The following is an 18,150-nucleotide window of genomic DNA, read 5'->3' on the forward strand; positions in this document are numbered from 1 at the left end:
AAACCTCGAAAGATCGGTATGACGTAAAAATATATTACACCCACTTTCTACACAATATTGAACAAAACAATATAGAGAAAACAAGAATGGTAGTGCGTCCAGACAAGCATCATAGGCCTAAGCCTAATGAACCGATAAGACGTAGAAGGTCAAGCCAAATAGGGGGGTTTATGTTGAGGTTCACAAATGACCTATTTCCCAAGGGAAACAAAGCCATTTATGAACGTAATAAGTTAGTATGCAAACGCTCACTTAGATATACCGGATCATAAACCTTGAATTATGAGGAAAGAAATGATAATGTGCGTTGATATTATATTAATCTGCTTGACAGGATACAAGCAACTCAAAAGTAGGTGATAACCTTCTTCTCAATAGAAAATCTAAGTATCAATAATTATAATTTCTCTCTCTTTCAATAAGCTGGATAATACCTAACATTATTTTTAACGTTGTCCTAGTATTTTCTCCTGTGTCGTAGGTGTGTTTACAAACATACAATTTCACATACACATGCCACCCAGACCCGAAACAATTTGTGGATCACACAAAGTGTTGTATGTACCTATGTATATGAATTAAATCCCACATAAGCTGAACAAACTTTTCTTTTAGTTCATTGTACAAATAAAACTATATTTGACGAGTTCGTTTCGAAATTCAAGGTAACTTACCTTGAATTTTTATCTAGGCGACCACGAACCAAAACTAAATTTTTATTTAAAATGTCTCAGGCCTTGGAAAAACTGTGACTCAAAATGGGCGAACCCATAGTTACCTGAGTGGCATCCATACTTCTACCGAGTACCTACTCTGTTGCACTCGTCAAGTTGATCACATATCATGAGTAGCTACAGTTGAGTACTCCGCCGGCATAATGAGGCAATTATAGGTGAACAACTGTTACAAAGCAAACTGTAACATTTTCAAATATAGGTAAAAACTCTTCAGAATAATTTAACCTCATGTTACTTGCTCTTTCTTGCCCCAAATCTGCATTCTACTTGAGTTTTCAACTAAATAACATACATACATACATATATAACTTCACGCCTGTCTTTCATGGAGGTAGGCAGAGACAATGGACCACCAATTGCTACGAATCTTACATCTTTCGCTTCATAAAAATGAACAGTTTTTTCATGCATGCTAGTTGGTTAAGGGTACTTTTAATTTGATCCTTCTTTAATATATCGCTAATCTGGTTTCTATATGTCCGTCTAGGGTGCCGTCTACCGACGCGCGGCCCCATTCATATTCGCCTTGTATTTCTTTCGTAAATCTGCTTTCATCCATCTTTTTTCCATGTCCAAACCATCGTAACGTTCCCTTTGCAATCCTTGTCCAACCTTTCTTCCAACTAAATAAAAAAATCCTAAAACGTAAGAATCTTTTAATTCTTGTTTAAAATCACTGTTACATTCCTTTGAAATTCCATCGAAGCAATTTCTAAAACACTATGGACCACGGCATTATAGTAAACAATGAACCAAGAAATCACTGAGACAACAAATAAAAAACATTGTCGACCGGTGATCATTATCATAGCCATTACTTTAGTTATTGTATTGTGTTCGTAAACAACGATGATTATCTGCACAATACAGAATAACAAAGTAAGTCAATAAGTAAGAATTCATATTTGTATTGAATAGCTAACTAAGTATCTGCTTCTTTCATCTTTGTCTTCCTTCTGTTTCACAAGATACCTTTAGATTTTCTTGTTATGGTATAAGCTGGTAAACGAGCAGATGGATCACCTGATTCAAGATTTCAAGTGCGTTTCCACCGCGGCCTTTTGAGTGTTAGGAATTTAAGGGTTGTTGGGAAATGGGTTTGGGGAGATTAGGAAGGGTGTTAATTGAGCCTCCGGTAATCTCACTCACACAACGCAAGCGTTGGTTCACGTCGGATTTCTGTGAGGCTGTGGTATTACTCCAGTCAAGCCGGCCTATTTGTGTCGAAGTATGACTCTCTCACACTTAAATATTAGATAAGTTCGTATCATTCCTTAATCCTTGAATTTCTCTCGTGATCTTGTAAACAAAATGCACAGTGATTGACTGAAATGTCGTGTCGTGGTCATGACTTAGTATTTGCGTAGCCTGTAAAGGTTCCGCGATATCAAAGTTACCTTTGACCTATTCTTGATAATATGCTTCCTCTTTCCATTATCTGTTTATTTCACATTAGAATACTTTCCGTATTCTACATAGTGTCCCTTTTCTTCTATAATAGAATAGAATTCAAAGAAATATTCCAGAAATCTTGTCTTATTATTCGCTTCAAGTTACGAAGATATTGCCAAAAAATCTTCTCAATAATAATAGTTTTCAACTTGTTTGGAACAAATATTCTTAGTTCAGCGTTATCCGTTCCTTATATTATTACGTCGACGACAAAGCTTTTAGCAATGTCGCCAAAATTGTGTCAAGCTTACGAGATATTTAAACATATGCCGAAGCACGCCTTTATAACTAATATTATAATATTCGCTAAATAGAAATGTAAATAGATAAAGCACTCCAATATTCAAAGACATTAGTTATGTTAGAATTGACCTTACTTTAATGTCTTGTCTACAATACTGAGGAATGACAATTCAAATAATGTGATTCACAAATCAATTTTATTATTCGTGCCAATAAAATTCATATTAGGCGTACTATTGCTACAATAGGAATTGATTTGTAACATCGATACCATGTTGTTTGTAAGCATGTAGGAAAGGAATATTTGACAAAGCTAAATATTTCAGTCAGAAATGTAGCGATTCAAATACTAAATCACGTTTATGGAGTTATCATTTAAATGTCTCTCTCTATAATGACTTCAGACTATTGCCAAAAGTATTCAGTACCTCAATCGCATTCATGGCACAAGACCGACAATTATTTCTGAATAAATTATTATTATGCGTTCGCAAATAATTATGAGTAAACCATTTTAAGTGACATTACATGTAACAGTTGAGAAATATCTTCAGCGGTGTTCCACGGTGTCATAAAACCATTCCAAGAAAATTCCAAGTGGTATAATCTAGGAATAATAACTGGCCTACGATTATTATATTTGAACAGATAAAAAACGAAATGACTTCCGTGTTGTAAGTATTTTTTGCTGGAGTACGATCAAGTTATGATGGTTCGTGGCATTGGAAAGAAAATATCTCTATGTAGAACGTTTTGAAATACGGTTTCGAATGACTCTCACGCAAGATGTGAACGATAGGCACACCTTATGTGTTTCTTGCCTCACACCTAGGTTCGTGTAGATATGTAGCTCAGTGAGTTTCCCTTAGGTACATTCAACTGTTTCGTTTTCTCTTTTATTAATCTCCCAGATAAGATTACTAGCTCAGATTCAATACTTACAGTCTGAATCTGAATTTGACGTACTTATATTAAAACGGGAAACTAGATTACGTAATCTCTGAAAGAGCTAGTTTTTTAAGACAACATCATTTTTAACGACGCTTTCCTTTTTTTTAGGTTAATTTACCAGCATTCATTTCTTGTAAAAACTGGCGATGTAGAGAACTATTCATTATTGAAGCAGTTGCCTAGTCTGTTTGATATTCATTGGTAGTAGTTACATTTATAAATTAGTTGATCGAACACTGAACGACGGAGAATGGAAATGACAATAACATGTTTCGGTTCAATAAATGTGTTACATTTCATTAAATTGTTATATAACACGTAATAACATGACACAGATGTAAGCGTGCGTCTCGTGATGATAGTTGATTGTCAGAATTAAATTGAATGCACGCGGCTCGTTCTCGGTAATTTATCAGACTTACGCCTTGTACCATACGAGTGTTATTATGTCCAGTTCTAACTGTCACCATGCACTGATATAGGAACAAGTTTTAGAATAATAAAAATCTGAACTTTTCCGCTGGTATCGCATGGACCTTCTTATTTATCTTGCGATTTTTCGATATGTTCGATTACACCGCAAGATAAAAACAAACACTTAAGCAACAGTGCGATCTGCGGCAGTTTAGCTAGTTTCGAAGAACGCAACATTTTCAACAAATGAGGAAAACTTGGAAATGTTATAGTTAGAGCTGCACATTATCAACATGGAACACGCATCCGCTACAATATACACGAGTGTTACAAAAAATGTTGACATCGAGTTCAAGCCCTTGAAACGTAACAAAAACTTGTCGGTCAATGTCAGTTCATTCGAGTGGAACAAAGTAGAGGTTGTAGGGCGATGCAGTCTTCTAGTAGTTCTAGTTCGACATTGAGGCAATTTGATACGGGCAGGTACCTATATTGTATACGATTGGCTTGGTAACAGCAGCAACGCAGGCTTAAAACTTACAAACACGTGTAACCAGAGTGTTCATGTGTCAATAAAGATTTTAGGTGAGTCATTACGAAATTACGATCATAAATCTGGATTTACTATGAAATGCGACTTTGAACGTGTCTAGAAAATATAAATATACATTTGAACCTCAACAATCCATTTTGTTGTAAAAGGTTGAGGTCTATAGCATCGACCTTATCATAAATAGCTTTATAAATAACACCAGTCGCAATCAGACCGAGACAATGCATATTTTTTCCAGTTCACGCTGTATCAATGACCTCTTTTTAACAACTACACGACAGCCGCGAGATCAATGAGGAAAGAGGAAAGACATTAAGAAAATTAGAAATCTCAACCTTATTCTAAATTATGAGTGTTAAACATAGTGGTTTACAAGTTCATTTTATTAGAAACAAAGATAGAATGTGACGAATCAAACCATAAACGTAACGGGGAAAGAACCTACATAATTATGTAGATACTTTAAAATATTCGCCTACTCTATTATTTTTAGGAAACGATACTACAGTAAAACGACAACGCTCACGATAAGAAAACAGTGGTAAATATGTAAAGGAGGAGTTAGGTACACAGTCAAGTTACGAAACAATGGCAAGAGTTTCTTGCACGGTGCGACGAGTCATTGCACAAAACAACAACAAACGACAACAACAAGTAATAGACATGCGCTATTTCAGAAGTGGTTATTACTGCCGGCGGGGATTTATTATTGTATACAGCAGGAACTTCTATACCTCATGACCTTTGTGCGGCTCTCCGCTCCAGATATCTCTCCAGTGGATGAGATGGTGCAAGTGGTTCTTGTAGTTGTGTTGGCGGTGGTGGTGGTCCCGCTTCTTGCGGGATTCGGTCGGCGAGGGCGGCGCAGTCAGGGACTCTCGACGTCTCGTCACCGGGTTCACTACCACCGCCTGCAGCTGCGCCGACAGCAAGCATTCCGTCTCTGGACCCTCGTCAGACGATATACTATCCGTGAGCAACCGAGCCGACCTCGACCCACGACCACCTTTGCTAGGGCCACACTGAGAATCTTCCTTGTTCATTTTAAAACTGGTCACATAGCACAAACTAATGTAAAAACTATTTCACTAGGAAGTTTTGAAGTAGAGTTGAGTATTCATAATATTTCGCAAACACTAAAGGCGGTGCAGGCGTCGGTGTAAATAACGTGTGGCGTGGACGACGCCAGAGACAGACTGCGGCGCGGTGGCCGGCGACGAGCGCACGTGGGTGACGACGCAGCGACGTCAAAACAACGGCGCCGCCGAGACTCTTGAAGTTTGCAAATGTGTTCCTTGTATTAAAGAATTTGTCGACATTTCAAGTCTTTAAGGTCATTGTCATGAAACTACTAAGATGTAGGTGAAGGAGGTATGTTTGGAAAGATTAGATTTTTTTTGTTATTTTTAGACTTTGGAAAACAGGATGTGTTTATATTATAATATTATTATCATTGATAATTAAATTACAATGACTTAATCAATATAAGAAGGTAAAGTTTATTATTGTTTTGGAAATTTTATGGCACAAGTGATATTGTAAATATGTTTGTATTTAAGGATAAATATTTATAAATAGATTTAGTAAACGAATCATGAATATAATAATTAATAATATGGTTTCAAGGAAAATGAGAGTAATTGGTACTCAAGTACTTAGAGCTCTTATTAGAATTTATTGTTAGACCTGCATAGGACTGTTAAAATATTAAAGTAAAATATTTATGAAGATGAACACAAAGCCTATAATAACTACCTATTTATAGACTTATTGGCCAGTTACTTGAACAATATTCTACTCAATTAATAACAATGAATCAACAAATTGTCTTCCGTCATGGAGATTTCACATACACGGTGATAATCGTGATAATTTAAGTTAATCAGATAAGATAGTTTTTATATCTTTTTTCTGTTTATGTTTTAAATTCTGCTTAGTATCTACAGAATTTTTTATAGTAGTTTGATTAAATTAAATAAAAAAGAAATACAATTTGCTCCATACATACTATTTCTTGCATGTTATAGATTGCACAATTTTTTCAATACTTGTGTTTTAATTATACTCGCTTTTATTTACACTAACCTTTTGCGATAATAAATATTACCTAATGTTTTAAACAGAGAGCTCAAAGTAATGGACACAAAATAGAAAAGTGGGTGAAACTACAACATATCATTGCTCCTAAAATATTAAATACCTGCTAACAGAACCCGGTACAGGACCGTCGCCAATACATTGTGTTAAAATTAAATCTAAGATATTTAAAAGGGGTCCTTTGTAAATTAATAACATCTAAAGGAATCGCCACTTACTTGTGATCAATAGTAGATTGGAAGGTTGTGAACAGCAACCACTATATTTACATTATGTTGTAGCAATGACTTAGCTATTACACATTTATTTTATTACTAGTCAAACACATCAGTTATCAATTAAATTACTCATTCTTTGTTTAGTCAAACAATACAAATTGTTGTAGTCAGTGCGAGCATGTTTTTTTTTTGAATCTTTGACATTTGAAACTTCACCTTCTTTTTTTAGAGTACCACCCCCAAAACAGTGTTATCGATACATTAGCCTTGCATTATTTCGGAAATTGGACCTTGTTTGACAGTTGAGGTCCAGACCTTTTAGAGTAAATAGTGAATTTGGGTATCGCTGAAAGGACAAAGCGCCCGAATTTAGATTTTTTATAAACGTGACAGATGTGACGTTTGCCTAATTGAAGTGTCAAAGACATGTGTGTATTTGTCGGTATCGTACGACGAACTACTCGCGGGTTTTTAAAACTAAAGATATAAATGATTCTTACCACTGTTCGGGAACAAGACAGTTTAATAATAATCCAGCTATCTTTAGCTAACCCCTAAATAATGTCTCTGCCACAGAAAAAGTATTACAGACAACGTGCACATTCTAACCCAATCGCCGATCATTGTTTTGATTAGTAAGTTTCATAAAATTGTGATTGGAAATGCATTCCCATTAAAAAGTTGATTTACAATTTGATGCTTATTACAGCCCAGCTCACCCAGATGATTATGATTGGTCTGCTTTGTATCCTTTGATAAACAATGATGAAAACAAGAATAAAAAGGTTGAGTTTTTAGATGTTGGCTGTGGATATGGAGGTCTATTAGGTCTGTATTAATCAAATTCAATCGTTCATCCACTTTTCTATATAAACTGAACCTGAAATTGAAACACTATTTCTATTTATGACATTTCGGTGGAGTTTTACTACATGCTTTGTTTTTCAATTTCAGTTACACTATCACCAATGTATCCTAAAAGCTTGATGTTAGGCTTAGAGATACGTGTAAAGGTGTCTGATTATGTTAATGATAGGATTCAAGCACTGAGAGTACAACATACTGATCAATACCAAAATGTTGCTGTTTTACGAACAAATGCTATGAAATATTTGCCAAACTTCTTCCACAAAGGACAAGTAAGTATTATTAAAAAAGTGTATCTATTACCATCAGCTAAAGATTCAAATTAATTTTGTTTATTTAATTACAGCTCAAAAAGATGTTCTTTCTTTACCCGGACCCACATTTCAAAAAGGCAAAACACAAGTGGAGAATAATTAATAAATGGTTGTTGTCTGAGTATGCTTATGTGTTAGCTGAACAGGTAAAGTGTTATAATGAATAGTTTTTTTAATTTTAATTTTTATGGGGGAGGTTTTTAGGGTTTATAACCCTATTAATAATTATGAGTTCTGTGTTCATATTATATTATATTTTCATGATAACAATCACTGAATTAAATATAACAGGCATAAGGTTACCAGTAAGTACAGTTATAAATATATGCATGCACGGTAGGCACGCAAGCAGCAGACTGATGAGCGCTGCGATCTCAGGGGTTGCGAGAGAAAGAGATGTCAAGATTTGTCTTATACAACATATCTTATTGGCTTCGGGCCGCCCGTTGCCCTCATTAGCTGCGATGAATTCTGTGCTGCTATAAGTTATAATATTATTATCTATGTAACTCAAGACTTGCATCATACTAACAACTAAGGAGGTCCGTGTTCAAAGTTCTGGGATGGTAGTGTCATTGGGATATTATGCCATAATATACATTGGCTCCTATGTGTTCTGTTGAACATGTGCAGTACTAATTTAATTTTTCTTTCTTTGCAGGGTATTGTTTATACTATAACAGATGTGAAGGATTTAAATGAGTGGATGGTATTTCATTTTGAAGAACACCCATTATTTGAAAGGATACCAGATGAAGAACTGGTAAGAATTTTTCCATCATTCCCTATATAAGAGATTAATTTTATAGTGACTTGCTAAGATCACCAATAACCACATAAAAACATAAATATTATACTTATTTAGTAATGTTCATAATTATTACTTAGATAATTTTTTTTCGTAATTTCAGAAATCGGACCCAATAGTCGATAAATTATATGAAAGTACAGAAGAAGGTAAAAAAGTGACTAGAAATAATGGAGACAAATTCGTTGCAGTATTCAGACGGATTCCTGATAAAGTATCAAAAAATTCATAGATTGAATTATATAATCACTTTATTTTTATTATACTTATTAATTACATAATAAATTGATACAAAAAAGTAATATATTTCACTGTATTAATGTTAATATTGTAAGCTTGGATCAAACAGTCTAAAATTATGGTGTCATGCAGTATATAAATTTTATAAATGATTTTAATTTTTAAATTATTAACTTAAAAATATATTTCATGAGTAAAATAAGCAATGAAGTTGTAGTTGTTGTTGGAGACATATGTATGATAATGGAAGGACAAAGGAAAACTACAAAGTTTTGCCCAATTTCTTTTCCATAAGGTTTACCCATCTTCCAAGTGGTCGAGACATATTCAAATACTTGCGCATATAACCTGATGCGCCCAGCAGCCAAGTTTTATTTTCCATCCATATATTGTGGGACAAAAGTGAGAACAATAGAGCTGCCCATATTTCTGGCTGGTTGGGGTACTTATGAAGACCTTGTTTTGCCAATAACATGGCCTTAACACGGTCACCAGCTATATGTTCTGCAATACTGGCTGAAGCAAGAATTTTCCCGAAATCGCAATCATATTCACCATAATGGGCAGAACATAAAGCTTTCTGTGCACAACAGCTAGCAACTTTAGCCATTGTATCAGCAGATCTCAGACAATACTGAGCCATACAAAACCATAGAAGAACATTACTGGGATGATCGTGAAGACAGTCGCTTAATAGCTTAATGGCCTGATCCATGTTATTCTCACATACAGAAAGATAGGATTTCAAAAAACCTATATCAAAGCCATATTCGCTTTCCATTTCATATTTACGTAATTCACCCAAAGCTAACTTTGACAAACTTTGGTCTGAATGGATTAAGCCCAAAGAGCATATTGCAAATAAGCTGTGTGCGGTTGGCTTTTTCTGAGCTATTTGAATACTATGGAATAAGAGCGTCTTGGCGTCATCAGCACCCTTATACATGTACACAATACCAGCCATGGCTACCAAGAGATCAGCCTTCTCAGCATCTTCATTACTCAACCAGTGCAGTGCTGTATCATAAACCGAATAAGATTCCTCATATAATCCCTTTTTATACAGTGCTAAGGCTAATCCAGATGTAGAATCAAAACTGGCTTCTGTAATTGCTTTATATATCTTTATTGCCTCATCATATCTTTCCATCCTAACAAAAATTCTTCCTATATTTAAAAGTATTTTGTTCTTGTTTACGTCTTCTGCATATTTAAATGCCTTTTCATAAGATTGAATAGCAGAACGAAGCAACCCAAACCTCTCTTGTAGAATACCCAATATGTTGTAAGCACATGCATCTGTAGGTTGGAAGTTGCAATACCATTCCACCAAGTCTATGGCATATGGTATCGCAAAAAGACCTTCTATTTCATATTTAGACTCAGAGTTTTCTTTGTATTTGTTATTTTTCAAAGTTCTACAGACCCAGTCTGCATACCCAAGTGCACTCTCTGGGTGATATCCTAATCGAGAAGCATGTCTGAATAAATCCATAGCTTCTTCTTCACGAATTGCTTCTGCAATTAGTCCTTGACCAATCCAGCTATGTGGGTGAGATGGCAATGCAGATTGCCCTCGAGAAAAACAATAGTTTGACAACTTATAAAGCTTCAGTTTCAAATACAGTGTTCCTAAATTACACCATATTTTTGCCACTGACCATTTCCGAGTTACCGAGAGGGCTTTAATGAAGCAGTGTTGAGCAATTTCGTACTTTTTGATAGCTAAGCATATTTTTCCAAGTAAATTCCAGTTGCGCCAAACAGTTGGCCCCTCTTTTATACAGTTTAAAGTTAAGTTAAAAGCGATATGGCAGTTTACGACTTTTTTAGTTTCATGATAGAAAGTCAAGTAGGCTAATGCTAGATCGTATGATGATACTTGCTGCTTTTGTTTAGCAATATGCGAGTAGCAAGCAATTGCTTGGGGAATTATTTCTAGTTTAGTTTTCTTCGTAATTTCCAAGTTTTCTCCTCCTTCCTTCGATAGTTGAGGCATGTAGACAAATGAATACTTATCAGGCAATTTAGTAATAAACATCAAATTGTCTGCTAATAACTTCCAAAAGCATAAGTATTGACTTTGCTTAGATAATGCTTTAGTGATGTAGTCAATTGCATACTGTGCACAGTCTCTAGCAGTGCCATACATGTTCGCTTCAATTTTCTTCTTAGCAACTCTCATCCATGTTTCTGAAATTCCTTTGAGAGCTAAGAAAGAGTAGGGCTCAATAGTGAATACTTTTTCAAAGGTTGATATAGCTTCCTGATATTGTGTAAGCAAAGAATATATGTGGCCAATTCTTGTAAGACAGTGTGCTGATTTACTTGGATCCAAAGTCATTACTTTGTTGTAAGCTCTCAGTGCAGATGTATAAGACCCTCGAGAATAATATGCATCAGCTAGACACTCAAAAGCAGTTGTATCATTTTGGTTATTTTTAATTACATTTCTGAAGTTTAATATCGCGTTTTCCCATTCTCTCTTGTTTAAATAATGCAGACCTAATCTGAAATTAACCCATGACTCAGTAGTGGAAATATTCTTTGCTAATCCACTCAATAGTTCAAAATCTGCATCCTTCTGCTGTAGTTTAACATAAATTTCACTGAGACTTTTAGCAATATCCATACTTATAGCATTTAGACTATGAGCCTTTTCATAACATTTTCTAGCTTTCTGCAAGTCAGATTTATGGTGATAGTAGAAGTGACCTAAGTATAAAAATGTATCAGCATGGTCAGGATTTAGTTTTGCTGCTTTTAGTAGACTTATCAAGCATTTATCATATTGTTTCATTTCCCAATATGCTTTACCCAAATAATACACCTCAATGGCATTTTCCGAACTTTCCAACAGTTTTATCACTTCATCATATTTATTTTGTTTTTGGAGTAGCAGAGCCTGTAATTGTTTGTAATAATCAGTAGTTTCTAAATGCTTCAGAACATGGTCAGCTGGTTCATTAGCTTCAATATAACATTCAGCAAGACTGGCCAACTCATATGGTTCCATTAAATCAATAGCTATATCTTTGGCAGTGTTTATTGCTTGCTTCCATTTTTGCTGTTTTGTTAAAGACAAAAATAGGAATCTTTTGAGAACAACTGCAAATTGTTGATCTTTAACTTTAGTCATAAAGTTTGTTGCAAGTTTCTGTGTGACAGACCATTTCTTCAGCATGATTGTACATTTTATTATAAAAGTGGCTTCAGTGACGTCTGCTTCTTGGTAATTTACGAGTGGTACACATTGTTTATAGGCTTCTAGGTATAAACCTTTGTCATAGCATATCATACTCCTGAGAAGACTTGGGTATTTTGAGTTCATAATGCCTTCACTAATTGTATCTATGTGTTGTTCAATATTTAATTCACAGAATGACATTTTCTCTACATATTTAATGCACAGTTGTTTGCAGAGCCATTCCCTTAGCAGTACATTGGAAGGGAAGAAACTCAAACTAATTATTTCTTCAACAGCTGCAGCTAAGTTAGGTTTTTGAATGATTAGTTTGCATTGTAGAATTTCTAGAGAATCTCTTGGATCATCCTTGTACATTTTCTGTAAAACATTGAGAATGAGCGGTATAGCTTCTTCATCACTAGTAATATCAGCCTTCAAAAGCTCAATAAACTGTTTTTCAGCAGTTTGAAACAAAGTGTTTGGAAGATCTTTCGATAAATATGTAGCCAGCATTTTCAAGGACTCTTTGCTTTTTAGTGCACAACCTAGCTGACCAAGTTTGGTAATTATTTCTGTGGTCTTTTCTTCTTCCATATGCAAATTCAACATTTCATTGTAAACAGTAATTAATTTGATTTTATTTGTATCATTTTCTATTCTTTCATAAAAATTGGCAAGACCTTGCCAGGCTAGAGGATGGTCTGGTTTACTGGCAATAGCCTTTTGGTAGGCTAGTGGAGCCTGATCAGAATCTTCAAGTGATTTTCCAAGTAAAACCAGACCAAAATAATTTTGTTTGTCTTTTCTTAGAATATTTTTGCAACATTCTTGAGCTTCTTTGAAGTTTTTCTCGTCTATAAGTTTTCTTGCATCTTTCAGTAAAGCTTTAATATCTGCCATCTGGAATAGAAATCATAACAATGTTACTTAAATGTTATTCTTTCTCAACAGTTACATTTAGATAAATGCAAGACAAAGAATGTATGCGATAATCTATAACCCAGAAAGATAGGTATACATTTCAAAAGGTCTATATATCTTGGGTTCCTTAAGTTGCACACTATGTTTAGCTGGTTAGTTCATAAGATTATAATTATTAATAATCAGTTTACACAAATAGACAGATTAACCAAGCTACAAATCACTATCATTAGTCTGATAGTAAGGCCAAAATAAAACACCGGTGTACATAATCTGTTTTGGTTAAATTTACTGCAAATTCATATGGTAAGTAAGCAACATACCGTATTGTTACCGGAGCCGGAGTGTTAACAGATTGCACATCGAAAATATTTTAAAATAAATCTAATGAATGTTCTATTGGACTGTACTAGGATATTATTATACAGAAGATAACAAAAATCTGCAACAGATTTATTCTTGTCGGTCTCAGAAATTAAAAACCAATGCTGTCATTACTGTCATTGTCATACGTGCACGTAAACAAATTGTCAGCTGTCGGTGTTTCTCCCTAAACCGGATATCATATTTATTTTAGTCGAGTATTTAGTAATCTCTCGCTTTTGTCAAAGTAAAGCGACTCATATATTAGCGTAGTGATAACGTAGCTAGACACGGTTGAACATTTTTTCCGATGAATAATCAAAGCGAATAATTACACAATCTTCAATCAACGATTTATCTATGATTTAGAACTAACCTCTTTGTGTTGAATGGAAAATGTTGTCATTGTCAGTGTCAAACTGTTAAAACTCAAATTTGAAATCTAACAACTCAAAAGTTGTAAACAAAACAATGCTTTGCTTGTATTCTTTTTAGGTAGTTAATTCTGTAAATAAACAAAATTATGGCTAACGCTGAAATGCTGACTATGTACATTAAAAAACTAAGTAAGTTGAGAAATTAATGAGATATTCGCTTCAGTATTCAGGAATTTTTCGTAATGTTTTTAATGAAATGTTTTAGGTCATCCATTGAAAGAAATCCGTGAAAGATCTCTATTATTATTGTTAGCAAAGTTGAAATTAGGTTGGGAGTTGGAGGATGAGTTGTCGGGTACGAGAGAATTGCTAGAAGGACTTCTGGCTTGGTTCCAGACACCGCAACAGTCTTTACAAAGTGAAGCATTGGAATTACTACTTACAACTATCAAGGTAACCCATATTTAATTGCCTTATTTTTGTTCCGAACTTAGTATTTATTAATTACACTAGCAAACTGTTTATACATACTTTGTTTTCTGTCTCCCTTTATGTTGTCATCTTTTTTATAGTATATTAGTCTATCTGTAAACACTATTATAATAACATATTTACAGTTTGTACTATGGTATCGTATTGTATTGAATATTTTTCCAGACAAAAGCCGGCACTTACATTGCTAGAGAATTTGGAATAGATACTATTCTAAATAATTTGAACAAAGTCCGACATAAGATTGCTAGTGATGCATTAGAATTGTATGATGATGTAGTTGAAACCCTGAGGTTTATTAATACCGTTGAATCTGATGTTAATGTGGATATCCCTCGGTTGACTCTGCCTGATGTTACAAGGTAAGATTTAAAAAATTGTGACACAATCTCATGCTTGTGTCTAACAAGAATGTTTTTAGCGGACTTACTGAGACTCCAGTTAGAAAAATAGTAGGGACAGGGTGGTTTTTAGTTAAAATTAAAGCAGGAGAAGTCATTGAATGATTATCCAAAGGCTTTTGATTTGGTTCTGCACTAGTACCACAGCCGTTTTTTTCTTGATAAATTCCTAGCAAATAATTACTCACTCAGAACTAAGGAGTTAATCAGAGTCCCTAAATGTACCAAGAATATGTTTCTAATATACTAGCTTTTGCCCGCGACTTCGTCCGCGTGGTTGGTGGTCAAAATTAAAACACCTTTTACCCTTTTTATTCGCTATATTAAATTAAATATGACCTTACTCATAGATCTAAACACCCCTCTCCCGCACGCGCACCCCTGGCCTTGGCGACGTCCACTTCGCAACGGGCCGTGCAGCAGAAATCGTAATATTTTAATTTCACCACAACTTCAAAACCAAACGTCCAATTTTAATCATTCAAAGACCAAATATTATCAACATAAACTGTACTTATTGATGATTAATAGCATGAGTAAAATAAACGCGTTTAAATGTAGTAAAAAAAAAATTCAAGATTTTTAAATAAAAATGTGGTTGTTGTGCCTCATTCGACGTAGATAGGTATAGTGTGTCGCGGACTTTTTTGTAGATATTTATAAGATCTGCAATTAATTATAACATATTATGGTTCTATCTTTTATAGTTTAGGCAGCGTACACAAATTAAGTAACTTCTTTGGTTGATTTTTTTCAGTTTGTGTCCGAAAAATCCAAATATCTCACGGAACCCTATTTTTTCCAAAATAAAATATAGCCTATGTTACTCGTGGATAATGTAGCTTTCGAATGGTGAAAGAATTTTTAAAATCGGTCCAGTAGTTTTTGAGCCTATTCGTTACAACCAAACAAACAAAGTTTTCCTCTTTATAATATTAGTGTAGAAATAACATTTATTTCTTCTAAAGTTTGCAAATTATATTTTCAGTTCTGAAAGTGATGGGGCATCAAGCAGTGGTTATTACAATTTGGAGCCTAATATTCAGTCATCCAAGGCTACATCCGTTTCTAATGATGACTCTGATATCCATAGATACAGGAGGTGAGTTTTTCACAAACAATGAGATAACTATTTATCTGAGTAAATACAATACACCTATGTATTTTGTATATGTTTTCCTGCTTTGTCTTTTCTCAATATTCATTTAAAAGATCTTATTATCTTCTATTTACTTCTCATCATCATCATCATTAGCTGAAAGACTTCCATTGTTGAAAAACGACTTCGCCCTTATATTTACTTCTATCTTCTATCTATTTCAGCTTGAACACCACAGAGTGTGTAAGAGTGCTGCTGTTCCCATGGGTAGAGTTGTGCCAATCAGATAAAAAAACATTGCTACTGGTAGAGGATGCATTAAGACTATTGAAGTCCACAAGACGGTGCTGCAGATTCATTCGCGATGTTTTTCTGCGCGATTTCTATGCTGAAATATTCTTAAATAGACCTGAGATTATAAAGGTTATTTTAAGATTTATTTTATTAAACGTGAAAATAAAGCCTCGTCTCTCCAGAGATAAGGGGCAATGTCGAGCGACGACACACGTTGTCGAGACGAGGCTTAAAACACATTCAATTTTGGTATATTATAATACACAGTATTTTCTTTGAATTTAATTTTTACAGAGTTTATTGACAATATCGGATGGTAACCACGGCGGTCGTCCTGGCGAGGCTCTGTGTGTCCTACTGTACATAACTAAAGCTTTGCGCGCGCGCCTGCTACAGTTATCGTCTTTGGATTTGATACATGAAACTAATAAGGTAATGTTTAAAATGATTCTACTCCTATTTTTTTTTTTTTTTTTTTTTTTTTTTAAACGTTGCCCCACATTAGGATTTTCTCCTGTGTCGTGGGTGCGTTTACAAACATACAAGTTCACATGCACATGACACCCAGACCCGAAACAACAATTTGTGGATCACACAAAGAGTTGCTCCGTGCGGGAATCGAACCCGCTACCCGTTGCGCGGCAGCTAGTTACCCAGCCACCGCACCAACCGTGCAGTCGTTCTTTCTTTTCTTCTTCAACCATTGTGTAAGCACATAGATATGTATCTATGTGTATAGAAAATGGACGTATACATTACGCGAAATGCTTTCGACCTGTAGCACCACTCTCGCCAGATGTGGACACACTACTGCATTGTATTTTTCATGTAACAGTACATAACCCTGATGTGCACCTCTGCTTACTCCTTGAAGATAAAAAGATCTAATATTCTATGCTCTGGTGCTTTCCTCAGGTTTCAGAAGAACACAGAGATGTAATAGACGAAGGTGTAAATCTAGAATTGGAGGAGATAGCTGGTGAGCCACACCCTCGCACGCCTGCTGAAGAAGATGGTCTTGTAGTTCTGCGACAACTGCCTGCACCCTTGTATGCCCTGGACACGCTACATGCAGTACTCACTATAATGGCTAGAAGCGTCGTGTTAGCTGACCCAGTTGATAAAACTGAGTATTTGACTGTTGTGAGTAGAAAGCAAAAACGCTTATTGTTTATGAACACTTGTGATACACCTATGAGTGTTTTATGCTGCTAATAAGAAGTATGTTGTGGTACCATTCACACACATAAATATGTGTGTAAATGGTCGTAGAACATTTTGTGTATCTGTCTGCCTGTCCTTGAGTCAAATACTTATAGGTACAAATTAATAATATCAAAGTCAAAACAATTTATTTCAATTGGACAAGGAAGACAGTTTTGAATGTCAAAACAAAATATTAAAAATGCCAGTCTGTCGCTCAGTACTCTAGTTAAGCTATTTGCTTTTTCTAAAGTGTGGATTCCTGTGGAAAAGAACAAGTAAGACTCCATAGGTTACTCTTTTTCAATCAGGTTCACAATACAGTTCATGGTTACATGGTGTCATTTGTTTAAGTTATATTATTTTTTTTATTTCAGAGAGAATTAAACACATGCCTCTGCCTAATAGAAAGTTTAGTTGAATTGTTACTTGACTGCATTAACGACAGCTTTTGGAGTATGGATCATAACGCCAAGACTTACAGAGACATATCACATAAAAGCTGCATGGTTATGCGCTTGATGGGAGACCTATTGAACAAATATAGGTAATTTATTCGCGTCACATTTCAGACTGAGAGAATATTCAATAAAAGAAAGGTCTTTTTGATGTACATTATAGCTAACTTTACCGTATTTTTACATCTATATGTAGACAAAATATGTTATATTGCTAAAAGTGTCAACTTTATTACAGAAAGTCATTTTTCGATGATCTCGACCGTAGTCATCATCGTGTGGCTTGGTTACGTCTGACGTTTTGCGCAGAAAAGCTATTGCACTGGGCACGAGACTCTGCTCGGCCACCGACTTCGCTTGTTAATGGATTACAAATAGCTCAGCTCGATCCGGGAGTTGAACTGTTTTATCCAATGTTAAGTAAGAAGATTGAATTGGTTTTACAGGTATGCTTTGAAAGG

The 18,150-nt window shown here is 34.9% G+C and overlaps 4 protein-coding genes across 6 annotated transcripts in view; 2 read left to right on the forward strand and 2 right to left on the reverse strand.

The window, feature by feature from the left end:
* Nucleotides 1-6,877, reverse strand: part of LOC118266905 (kinase D-interacting substrate of 220 kDa B) — a 62,876-nt gene extending 55,999 nt beyond the window's left edge. The window contains exon 1 of one of the 3 annotated variants that reach the window (XM_050703103.1): nucleotides 6,666-6,877. Coding sequence is in view for 2 of the 3 variants with exons in the window: in XM_050703097.1 (XP_050559054.1) it covers nucleotides 5,085-5,393 (309 nt within the window). In the remaining variant the exon portion in view is untranslated. Of the gene's footprint in view, nucleotides 1-5,084; nucleotides 5,597-6,665 lie in introns of those variants that run through there. The other 2 variants (XM_050703097.1, XM_050703104.1) reach the window with 2 other exon arrangements.
* A 198-nt stretch (nucleotides 6,878-7,075) lies between these two features.
* Nucleotides 7,076-8,956, forward strand: LOC118266909 (tRNA (guanine-N(7)-)-methyltransferase). The gene is made up of 6 exons (XM_035580545.2): nucleotides 7,076-7,300; nucleotides 7,375-7,493; nucleotides 7,620-7,804; nucleotides 7,879-7,992; nucleotides 8,508-8,609; nucleotides 8,758-8,956. The coding sequence occupies exons 1-6, from the start codon at nucleotides 7,227-7,229 to the stop codon at nucleotides 8,884-8,886; spliced, it is 723 nt and encodes a 240-aa protein (XP_035436438.2). The 5' UTR covers nucleotides 7,076-7,226; the 3' UTR covers nucleotides 8,887-8,956.
* Nucleotides 8,888-13,497, reverse strand: LOC118266907 (tetratricopeptide repeat protein 37). Its single transcript, XM_035580542.2, has 2 exons — nucleotides 13,326-13,497; nucleotides 8,888-12,981 (listed from the first exon to the last, which is right to left on the reverse strand). The coding sequence occupies exon 2, from the start codon at nucleotides 12,979-12,981 to the stop codon at nucleotides 9,157-9,159; it is 3,825 nt and encodes a 1,274-aa protein (XP_035436435.2). The 5' UTR covers nucleotides 13,326-13,497; the 3' UTR covers nucleotides 8,888-9,156.
* A 269-nt stretch (nucleotides 13,498-13,766) lies between these two features.
* Nucleotides 13,767-18,150, forward strand: part of LOC118266764 (rotatin) — a 44,641-nt gene continuing 40,257 nt past the window's right edge. Inside the window, exons 1-9 of the mRNA XM_050703105.1 lie at nucleotides 13,767-13,931; nucleotides 14,008-14,195; nucleotides 14,400-14,596; nucleotides 15,624-15,737; nucleotides 15,959-16,157; nucleotides 16,323-16,460; nucleotides 16,944-17,171; nucleotides 17,609-17,778; nucleotides 17,928-18,135. Of these exons, the coding sequence (XP_050559062.1) occupies nucleotides 13,889-13,931; nucleotides 14,008-14,195; nucleotides 14,400-14,596; nucleotides 15,624-15,737; nucleotides 15,959-16,157; nucleotides 16,323-16,460; nucleotides 16,944-17,171; nucleotides 17,609-17,778; nucleotides 17,928-18,135 (1,485 nt within the window). The 5' untranslated portion in view covers nucleotides 13,767-13,888. The remainder of the gene's footprint in view (nucleotides 13,932-14,007; nucleotides 14,196-14,399; nucleotides 14,597-15,623; nucleotides 15,738-15,958; nucleotides 16,158-16,322; nucleotides 16,461-16,943; nucleotides 17,172-17,608; nucleotides 17,779-17,927; nucleotides 18,136-18,150) is intronic.

This window comes from Spodoptera frugiperda, chromosome 23 (genome assembly GCF_023101765.2).
Source record: "Spodoptera frugiperda isolate SF20-4 chromosome 23, AGI-APGP_CSIRO_Sfru_2.0, whole genome shotgun sequence".
Classification (NCBI taxonomy): domain Eukaryota; kingdom Metazoa; phylum Arthropoda; class Insecta; order Lepidoptera; family Noctuidae; genus Spodoptera; species Spodoptera frugiperda.

Coding starts and splice junctions, on each gene's coding strand:
- LOC118266907 (XM_035580542.2), bottom strand. CDS start 12,981: ATGGCAGATATTAAAGCTTTACTGAAAGATGCAAGAAAACTTATAGAC.
- LOC118266909 (XM_035580545.2), top strand. CDS start 7,227: ATGTCTCTGCCACAGAAAAAGTATTACAGACAACGTGCACATTCTAAC. Junction 7,805..7,878: donor ACTTCTTCCACAAAGGACAA/GTAAGTATTATT, acceptor ATTTAATTACAG/CTCAAAAAGATGTTCTTTCT. Junction 7,993..8,507: donor CTTATGTGTTAGCTGAACAG/GTAAAGTGTTAT, acceptor CTTTCTTTGCAG/GGTATTGTTTATACTATAAC.